Source organism: Nicotiana tabacum, chromosome 24 (genome assembly GCF_000715075.1).
Source record: "Nicotiana tabacum cultivar K326 chromosome 24, ASM71507v2, whole genome shotgun sequence".
In the NCBI taxonomy this organism is placed as follows: Eukaryota; Viridiplantae; Streptophyta; class Magnoliopsida; order Solanales; family Solanaceae; genus Nicotiana; species Nicotiana tabacum.
Genome location: NC_134103.1, coordinates 20901147 through 20912261, shown reverse-complemented (window position 1 = coordinate 20912261; position 11115 = coordinate 20901147). Strand labels below are relative to the sequence as shown.

At 36.9% G+C, this 11115-nt stretch overlaps 1 protein-coding gene across 1 annotated transcript; it reads right to left on the bottom strand.

Annotated features, from left to right (window-relative positions):
- Nucleotides 1-4672: 4672 nt before the first annotated feature.
- On the bottom strand, nt 4673-6062 carry LOC107774872 (uncharacterized). The gene has a single exon (XM_016594527.2). It carries the CDS (start codon nt 5799-5801, stop codon nt 4818-4820), a length of 984 nt encoding a protein of 327 aa, XP_016450013.1. The 5' UTR covers nt 5802-6062; the 3' UTR covers nt 4673-4817.
- Nucleotides 6063-11115: the final 5053 nt, after the last annotated feature.

Genomic DNA, 11115 nt, shown 5'->3' with positions numbered 1-11115 from the left:
ACCTGATTATACATATATATACAAAAATTGCCTACGAGATTAATGTACAAACATGAAGAATTCGAAACTAAGCTTCCTGGTCGAGCTCTTCCCCGTCCTCAGATCCGCTTTAGCTACCATCATCATCATCATCATCAAAAGCCAAGGCTTCAGCTTCCGCTTCGAGCTGTTTTGCCCTTTTTACCTCTTCAGTAAGGTCGAAACCTCGAGCGTGTATCTCCCGAGGGTCTCTCTCCGAGACCTACACTTAGCAAGTTCGGCAACCCAATGAGCTCGAGTATCGGCGACCTTCGCCGCGGCCCGGGCCTCCATCTGAGCAGCCTCAGCATCAGCCCGATATACAGCAATGGACTTATCTGCCAAGACTTTCGATGACTCAACCTCCGCCTTAGCCTCAGCAAGTCGTGTTTCAAGCTCCTCAATCTTCTTAGCTTGAACCGACCCCTATTGCTTGACACTTCAAAGTTGAACGTCGGCCGATACTAATTTTGTTAAGATGGTCTCTTTTTCCGCTGCCAGGCGGTCGAGGGTCTCCTTCCACCGATTGCATTCAGCTCGGATTTGATCGACTTCTTCTCGAAGTAACCCGATCTTTTCGATCTTTTGCTGCAACTGAGACAATGAAGGGTTAACTTCCACGGTTGAGTCAGACCCATACTTTAACAGAACGAGGCTCACCTGCTTATCGAGCTCGACCCCTTCTTCACGGACATTAGCCAAATCCGCTTGGAGGTCCTTTATAGCCTCGTCATTTTGGCTGCAAAGAAGCCGCAGGGCATCTCTCTCACTTGAGACCTTCCGGAGCTCGGCCTCACACTGGCTAAGATCAACTCGAAACCTACTAGTAGCCTGCACAATAAGAAACACGAGTCAAGTATGGAAAAGAACAAATAAATGAAGTATGGAAGAATCATTACCCGAGTAACGAAACGCTGAGCCTCCTCTAATAAAAGAGAAGCGTCACCGATATCGGAACCATCGTCGACTCCAGTAAAACAATCCCTAAAAGGATCCCATGCACTAGAGCCTGCGCCGATATCGGGAGTCTTCAATTCTCGAGCTTCCTTCAGCGCCTCCTCAGAAAAAAGATGGAAGAGAAGGCGAATCACCCATTGTCATAGCCCCGAGCAAATCGCTCGGAGTACTCCAGTCGAGATTCTGGTCTTCGAAAACAACCCCGACAGACACAGCCGCCATCGGCTCGGGAGCTCTGGCAACCTCGATGGCCTCCATAGACCGGACTACCAAAGCCGAGGAGCTATTCTCTTCTTCTTCTTCTCTCAGTCGTGGACCGAGTCAATCGAAAGGGCAATTGTTTTTCTCTTCACCCTGCGAGTTTTGGGCTTGGGGTCCTCTGACCGAGAGGAAGCTTTTCGCTTCTTATCTTCCCCCTGTTTAGGGACCAGGGACTTGTTTCCTTCTTCGCCGCTCGAAGGCCTCAAAGCGGCATCCCTGGTTACGCCTGCACAAGAGGAAATCGGTAACGAATAGAACGCAAAGAATACTTCGAAGGAAATAAGAAGCAAACCTCACCATGGTTCTTGGCCTGCCATCTGCCTTTTGCCAAATTACGCCAAGCGCGCTCGCGTAAGAGGAGGTCGAGGCCAACTTTCGAACCCAGTCCTCGAGGTCGGGCACCGCTTGTGGCATCCAAGGGGCAACTGAACATCAGGGATGGACATCAGAAAAAATCGGAAAAGTACCTGAAAAGTGAACAAAAAACACTTACGGTCAAAATTCCATTCTTTAGGGAACGGCATCTTCTCCTCCGGAATGAGATCACGGGTCCTCACTCGAATATAACGACCCATCCAACCTCGATCCTTGTCTTCATCGATGCTCGACATCAATGCCTTCGATGCCCGACGATGATGTCTGATTAGTCCTCGAAAGATCTGAGGCCGATTCAGTCGTATGAGGTAGTTCAGAGAAAACTCCAACTCCCCGGCTTTGATAGAGAAGAAGCGCAATAAGATTACTATACGCCATAAAGAGGGATGGATTTGGCCAAGGGTGACTTGGTACCTTTTGCAGAAATTAATAATCACCGGGTCGACAGGTCCAAGTGTGAAGGGATAAGTGTAAACACTTAAAAACCCCTCCACTTGGTAACATCCTTATCGGAAGACGGAATTTGCAACACGACCTCGGAACCCCAGTTGCAGTCTTTTCGGACGTCCTCGAGGTGATCCTCTATTATAGAGCATGTATACATCGATACATATTCGCATCGACCCGGAACGGAGGAAGGGTTCTCCACCTTAAAATCAATTTTCAAAATGCATGGGCCAGGAACATAGTCATGAACTGACGGCTCCGCCGGCGCCTTATCATCAGACGGCCGTGAGGAAGAGGCTTTTTCCTTCTGAGGTACGGTTTTGGAAGTTTTCGCCATTAATATGAAAGGAAAGAGTGCAAAGGAAGAAATAGACAGCACCAAAATTCTGGTATGGACGGCCCCGTAGCAGCGAAGTAGAGAGGATAAATAGGAAAATTTGGAAGAAAAGAAGGTGCAAAAATGGTAAAAGTTGTGTAGAAAGACTATTTATAGACTAAGGCCTGACGGTTCGATATCAGCTATGGCCGACCACCGTCTGACACACATTAAATGCCTCGGTAAAATCGAGTCGATGGGATAGTTATCACATACATCGAGATCGGGTTCGATAGAGACGTTGTCATAAATTTGATCGAGCCGCAGGGAAATCATATCGTTCCTCGCCACATCCTTTCCGAGAAACGAGAGGACTATCTGTGTACGGTCAAAATCGATTCTCAATCATAAAGATCGGTCGAGACAATGACGTTTCAATCGAAGGGTATCCGCATGGCGAGCTCGGACGAATTCCGAAGTAGAGACGTCGAGCTTCGAGCTATAAGACCAATCAACGGCAAAACTCGATATCATTATCGAGCCCGTGTCCGAATCGGACTACGGGGTAACGCCAATCGACATAGGCCTCGAATATCGATGCTCCAAGGCAGAACCGAGCTCGAACTAAGACTGGGGATTCGATCTAGCACCAAGCTCGAGTCAGCGCCAAGCTCGCAGACAAGAGCCGTTACAACCGCACCAAGGAAGAGAATCTTGGCGAGAATCAAGGGAGAGACAAACCATCATGGATTTTTCACTATAAGTATTATTTTATATTATTATAGATAAAGTAGTGACCCTCTACTATAAAAAGGGATATAGACTACAATAGAGAGAGGTCCCCAAGATACATTAAGATTTCATTGTGCTTGTTCTTCTAATATTTTTTCAGTCTTCCCGTCTATCATTTCCCATTTCATAGCAAAATATACATGTACCGTCATTTTGTATCAAAGAAATTTGCATACCCTTAGAACCATATCTAAATTTAACGTTATCCGATTTTTCGGGTAAACAGTAACTTAATTCGATTTCACACGGAGTTCAAGAAAAAAACACTATAAAATTTATAGTCTTAAACATCGTAATATTTGTATGTGTATAATTAAGATATTTGAAACTTATGATTTTTAAACATTCATTAACATTTGTGTCTATAACGGAAAATGTTAAGGTTGTTTTCAATATTCTTTTTAAGCTACTAATTCTCGTGAATCAAACATACACATAAACCTGAGTATCAGGTAAACATTCAAACCCAACAACTAATTATCAAATGTTTATGCAAAAATAAGAGTAGTTGAAGAAGGAACCTGACTAGAGCCGTAGAATTAGAAGAAGAAAAACAGAACCTATCTTAAATTTATGGAAGAGAGCAGAAATTGCTTCGCCTTTTCTTAAGAACCAGAAATTGCTGAATTGAGCATTAAAATCTGAAACAGAAATAGAACATCTAGCTTGAAATCTGAAATATTAAACCCATATCTTGTCTAGACCCCCATTTTGGCTTCAGATAGAGAACGTTTACTGTAGCTTAATTTTCTCGTTTTGCCTGGTTGTTGCTTCTCCAAAGCATAAAGAATGTAATTGTTGGACAATATTTATTGGGTCGGACACCATAAGGGGATAAGGGGTGATAGATGACTCATAAACGTATTAATAAGTACTTTTCTTAAACTCTACTTACAACAACAACAACTTAGTTTGTACGCAGACCTTATACCTTGGGTAGAGGCTGTTTCTGATAGACAATCGGCCCCCTCCCTCTAAGAACTCCTCACCTTTGCTTTTGGGGTGACTTGAACTCACAATATCTTGGTTGAAAATGGAGGGTGCTCAACCACTGGAGCAACCCACTTTTAAACTCTACTTATAACCTATAAATACATCCGGCTTAGACAAAAGATGTTTTTTCCCTAATGTTTCTAATGTGAATGAAACAATGACTAGGATTAGATTCTTTGCATCTTAGAGCGGGATAATAGGCTGTGGACAGAGGGAATTCATCCGGTTTGTGTAGACTTCCGACGACCAGTGATACAAGTGAGGATTCCCATAGGATGCTGAGGAGAAACCCGTAAGGCTAAATACTTCAGTAATAGTACTTCCTATTTTCTTTTTATTTAGTTTAAAAAAGAATAATTATTTTTAAAATTTGTAAACAATTTAACTTTGAAAATTCCCTTTTACATTTAATGAGATAGCCATATAAATATATATAGATTGTTTTAGATCACAAATTTTAAAAATATTTTTTTTCTCTTAAACTCTTTCCATAGTCAATTTGGTTCAAACAAATTACAATGAACGGGGTATAACATATGCTTCATATATTTTACATATCAATACAACTACGTACGTCATTCAAATATTCAACAACAGGAAGAAGAAAAAAAAGAGCAAAATCATTTGGCACGATTCCTAGAGGCATTAAAATAATTAATTATACCGTAGCATGATTCTTCTCTTCGTCCAAGGGCAGAGATACATACTCGCCGGCAAACTTATCTCTAATTTCCAAGGGCAGTTTTTCACCGTTCAAGTCCTTGCAATACATATACAAAACAACATTCCCAACAAGAAATTGACTCATCACCAAATATCCCATCACTGAACACTGCGCAGTCTGCAATATTACCCCCAAACTCCTCCATTGATGACCCTTCGCTGCACTTACTATGACTAAAAACATAGAACCGCCACCTATCAGTCCAAACAACACAAGCCCGAAGAAGATGACCCTCGACAAAATTATCCATCTCTTCCCTTTAACTAAATAAGCACTTTTCCTTAGTGTTTCGAAACCCCATTTGGATTCAACTACTGTTATCACATAAGCTAATGACCAGTTGACCTGTAGCCATATCAAAATTGGCACGAGCACAATCAACGCGGGGATGAGCAAAAACAAGAAATGATTTGAGTCGTATTTGAGTTCAGTGAATCCAAGAGTTTGAAGAATTTGGACTATAAAAACAAAGGAAAGGGCGAAAATGAGAGCAATTGAAATGAAAACGGCATGCGAGACGATAAAGGTGAAGAGAAGGGGGAAGAAGGAATTTCTAATAGATTTAATAGACGAAACGAAGTTGATCGGCCTATCATAGGATGCATGAACGGCGCTGTATGTAATTGTGGCTACGGAACAGAGGAAAATGAGGACAAGAAACAGAGTGTACGCTACTAGTACAACAATTTCGAAACTGGAAAAGAAAAAGTTGGAAAGTTGAGGTTGAGTGATGAAATCGTAATCGGGATGAAAGAGGGAAAGGTGGAAAGAAGGATAAACGACGAGAGAGAAAAAGATAGGGAAGAGGAAGAGAATTGAAAGGGCATGGAAATGGCCGGAATTAGCTTTGAATATAATCCTTGTTGCTATTAAGATCTCTTTCCATAGGCTACGATTTTCTGTAGAAGCAGACGACATTGAAGATAGTGGATGTGAAATGGAAAATGAAAGAAACACCACTTGTTTTGAAATATTATACCTCTTTTGACTAATCTTGCCACATCTTTTGTGGTTCTTATATCACAAAATTCAGAATTGGAACCCTTTTTTTGACTACTAGAAACATTCAACACGCTGCCCCAAAGGATTTAAAAAATAAAAAAGAAGGAAGGAATTTCCAACACTGGCGTAGAAAGTTCTCGTGATATTAGTATTTGGTCTAGATCCTAAAACTGAAGTTTCAATGTACTTTCTTTGGGATTTAATTTAACTTATACGCGCTGAGTTTGCTGCTTTATTATATTACTCACCCTATTTCAGTTTGTTTGGCACATTTATTATTTGATAACGTTTAATAATAACGTTATTATGTTACTCACTCTATTTCAGAAGAGCCAAATACCTTCTTCTTTAATAACGTTTTTTTTTATTTTTTTAAATATTTTAAATTATCAACTCTTTTAACTTATAATATTTTTATGTATTTTTCAAATATATAAATTTTATTTTTAAAAACCTGAAGAATCTATATCAAAATTTACGGTCAAAATTAAGTACTTTAATTATAATACCCTGAATCCAAACTATACCAAATAAAGTGGAAAAGGAGTAGTATCTCAAAACATTAAGGGATCGTTTGGTATGGGCATAAGAAGGTATAGTGCTGGTATAAAAATTTAATATCACCTTAGTACTTTGTTTGGTTAGCAAACTCGGTATAAGTTATCCCAGGATTATAATTAGTACAGGTATAATTTATACCTTGTAAAGGGTGGGGTAATTAGTGCCGGGATAACTTATACATTCTTCTTAGAAATTATGCAATTGTCATTTTTAATACAATATACCAAACAGTGGATAAAAAACAATACCAGAATAACTAATCTCAATATAACTAATCACAGTATAACTTATCTCAATATAATTTATCCCGTCATAAATCTTATTCAAGCCAAACGACCCATGAGGGTTCTTATGTCGCACCTCAGAAGTGGGACCTTTTCCTTTGACTACTTACTATGCTCAAGAAACATTTAACCCCCCACCCCTCCAAAACAAAACAAAAAACAAAAATCCTACAATAAAGTTTCTTAATTTCACCCAGTCATGTTAATATTATAACCCGTTTGGTCAAACTTCTAAATTTATTTTACTTTGAGAATTATGTTTTTAAGTAATTTGGTGAGAATAGTTTATTTTTGGTTAATTAATTTGAAAAATATTTTTGAGCTCGTCTTTCGCAAATATTTTAAAAAGTGCTTACAAGTGTATTTTTTCAAAAATACTTTTTTAAAAAGTGCTTTTGAGAAAAAACTATTTTTTCCACTTCTCAAAAACTGATTCTGCTTCTACTCAAAAATATTTTTTCCTATTTAAAAGATTAACCAAGCACCTTAACTTTAAAAAAATACTTTTGGCCAAAACAAACTTGGTTTAAAGATTCGGGAATTAATAGCTTAACAGAAGGAATTATAAATGATTATTTGTAGGAAGAGAATTGATAATCCAAAGAAGGAGGTAGATAATTTACTTTAGTGTGAAAAAAAAAAAAGATAATTTAGAAAGTTACAAGACATTACACAAAAAAAATCAAAAACAAGAAAAGTCAAAAAAGAATTTGAAAAGTTACAATATATTCACATAAATGATATCTCTAATTTTAAAGGAATGGTAGAAACTAGAAAGAAAAAAAAAAAGCTTAAATTAGTAAGAGTTAATTTTAAAAATATAAATTTATGGTGAGGATAGTTTTGTCTTGAATAAATTAATTTTCTGCTTCTGCTTTTGCTTTTGCTTCTACTTCTGAAGCTAGAATTGTTTGCTTCTTCCCAAAAGCAGAAAAACTATTTCTGCTGCTAGCCAAAAGTATTTCTCCGTCTTGGCCAAACAGTTTTAATTTTTTTTAAAATAATTTTTAGGGAAAAAAATACTTTTGACCTCCCAAAAACTTGATCAAACATGCTCTAGATCTTAAAACTTAAGTTTCCAGGTACTTTCTTTGGGAGTTTATTTAAGTAACTTATGTATACGTGTTGAGGTTCGCTGCTTTATTATTAGTAGTATATAGGTAATTAGTTCTATTTATTATATGCAGTTACATGTGATTATCTTTTATTTAACATAATAATGTAACCTAAGTTTTTTATACTATTAATATGTCGTAGTTAACTATAAATTTTTTGTTTAACTTAATTCTACGCATTAATAGTTTTTATGCTATAGGAAAAATTTTAAAAACAACTACGAAGCAACTGTTAATAATATGCTGAAGTGGCTATTAAAAAAATATGGCAACTTATCTGTTATGAAAGGTTATTTAACTGATATGTAAAGTTTTTATTACATTACCCGTGTACGCAAATATTTTTTTATCAAGGGCTCTTAGCTTCAAGTTGAAGTTTTTAGGTAATGGCTAATTTTAATGTTTATTCTCAGCTCAATATTATGAGTTACTTTTCTCTTCTAATTATTCCTACTTCAATGCGAGTTTGCAAAATGTTTTTCAACCAATGACATTTTCTTTTTGACGTGGATGGGTTGGGAATTCCTTTTCACGTGATGTTGAAATATTACTAGCCAATTTGACTTGTGTTAAGTGAACAAAGAAAATAGATTACAATTTGGAATTTTATATGACGATTATTTGTAGACAAGTTAAATAATTCCTACTATATCCCAATGCTTGTTGAAGCTAACGAAAGACTTAAATCACTACATATAGTCTTGAGTATCTTTCTTTCTTTCCAAGGATAATGACCTATGCTAATTTGAATTGCACTAGTTTTGCCGTTTTGGGGCACCTAACTAAATAAAACTAACCTATAATACTGCCAATAATAATACATTATTATAATAATTGTGTCGGGGTGTCTTGTCAGTTAAGAGATTTTAGGTTTAAATTCTGTTAAAAACGATGAATTTTATGTCATTTTTCGTGTTGATGTTCTTGGCACTGTGTCTAGCCGTTGATATGATCTAAAGATGATGTTTGATAACACCTTGACTGTGCAAAACACGCACTGAAAATTGTGCTCGCTAGTCAAAGATAGTACAAATTAATTATTGTCTCCATAGAAATTGAAATTTAACAGTGTTTGAATAATCTCCAGTAGATTACTATCCAGGAAAATTAACACTTGATTTGATATCTATTACTACGATTAACTATTAAAGTTTAAGCAAATAACAATTGATTACTAATGATAGCAAGTGAGCACCAAGAAGTATTAATGAGGAAAATAAGGGTAATTGACTAGATAGGTGGACGATAACTCATTCGGGATCCAATTCTTGAGTTAATTCACTCTATAATACGATTGATTCTTATGAATTCAACCAATTATCATTACACTTGAAGCTAATATTCCTCTTTCGATTAAATGTTAGTTTCAGTAATTAATTCAATTGAAGCACGGTAAACAATCACAACAATAAAAATGATGTTTATGATTAAAAGGGTCATTTCTCACGAAATTTCCCTATTTTCTAGTTCAAATAACAATTCAAGAGGCTCCTTCGATTACCTATTTGAATCATAAAATTAAACTAGAGCATAAGATGTGAAGAAATTTAATATCAAACTCCTCTTTCGATTAAGGTAAATACTAAATAACTCCACAATACATATCAAGATCCATCAATTAATTCTAGCAATTATCAAGAATCGAATCCCTAATCAGGTTATTGAAACATCATATCTATCAATACCCAAATGGAAATTACTCCATAGCAATTGAGTAAGATATCTCAAATAAGTTTAAGAAACAAGAAACATCAATTCTAAAGATTTGATACAAACTCTCGTATTGCACCGATTGCAAATTGGAATCCTGGTGAATTCTTGAGTCTTCTTCCTTGGGTGGCTCTCCAATCTTCCCTAGGTCAAAAGATGTTGTAAAATGGTATTTTTTGTGCATTTAAACCGCCCTCCAAAACAACCCCCGAACGAAACTACCTTTTTTTTTAGCCGAAATAGGAAAGTACTCTAAGAATTTCATACTACCGCGCCGCAGCATGCGGCGCGCTTGTGGCATTTTTCAGAACACATTAGAAAATAAAATCTGGGCATAATTTGCACTACCACGCGCCGCAGCGCCCCATGCGACGCGGTTGTGAAGTTTTCTTAGAGTGAAGTCGCTGATTCAATTTTTAACATCCGGACTTGGTCCTCGATCCCCGAACGTGATCCCGACTAAATTGTTTGGGCTTCTACTCAGACTTCAAAGCTCCAACTTGTTTGATTTAGCTTCCGAATATCAATTTTTACTCGAAATTAATTCTTACAAGGCATAAAACACTCAATAAGTGCAATACACTAACATTCAAGCTCAAACACAAGTAAAAATACAGTACTTTGAGTGCAATACTATGGCTAAAACACGAGTTTCTAGCCTACCATCAACACCCCACAATGCGCTTCACATAGAGACGGCCTTCTTATCAGACAACATCCCTAAACATCATCCCAAGAATATTTAAAATAGACTAAGCACTCTAATGTAACATCCTTGCCTCAAAATTTGACTCAAAAGCACCACGCACTTTTTATAACCTGCTCACTTACTCTAACATAGAGGTCAAAGACTTTACCTTACCCTCGTAAATTATGTGCCCTCACACAAACAATAGAGAGTAGTTCCACGCACAATAAAATTTAAGAACAAATAGGAACTCAAGATAGAAAGAATTAACTCACTCTCAGAAATGAAATTCATGCGCCACAAAGAATGTACCATAAGCTTGACCGTAGTGTACTACTCTACTAATTAAGCTTATTCAGTTAAGGATCGAGTAGGACTTTATTTGGTTGTAATGTAGGTTGCGGAACGGGTAGGATACATTTCGATATAATGACTACACCTCCCTAAACACTTTAATACATACAATTGAACGTTCAAAATCACACACTTATGTCAAACCATAACTCCTCATTTACATAAATATACGTCAACTCCAACTTCTTTAAGCACAAATACATAAAGAGTTACCACTATTAATGAATTTTTTTTTTCACAACAATACAACTACTTTTTTTTTATTTTCTTTTCCAATTCAAGTGGCTCTTACTTTTTTTAAAATAGTACACATTTCTCCTTATTTCAATAGTTCCACTCAAAAACCAAACCAACACCCCACACTTTAACTTTTACAAAGTTCATAATAAATTCAAGTGCTCACAAGAGGTAGAAGATTCAAACAAATGGTCAATTCAAACAAAATGGACCACACTTGTAGTATGATTGCTAAAGAAATAGGGTTACAGGTTCAAAGGGGTTAACTAAGATAAATAACA

What these genes read in the sequence shown, in the direction of transcription:
- LOC107774872 (XM_016594527.2), bottom strand. Translation starts at nt 5,801, where the DNA reads ATGTCGTCTGCTTCTACAGAAAATCGTAGCCTATGGAAAGAGATCTTA.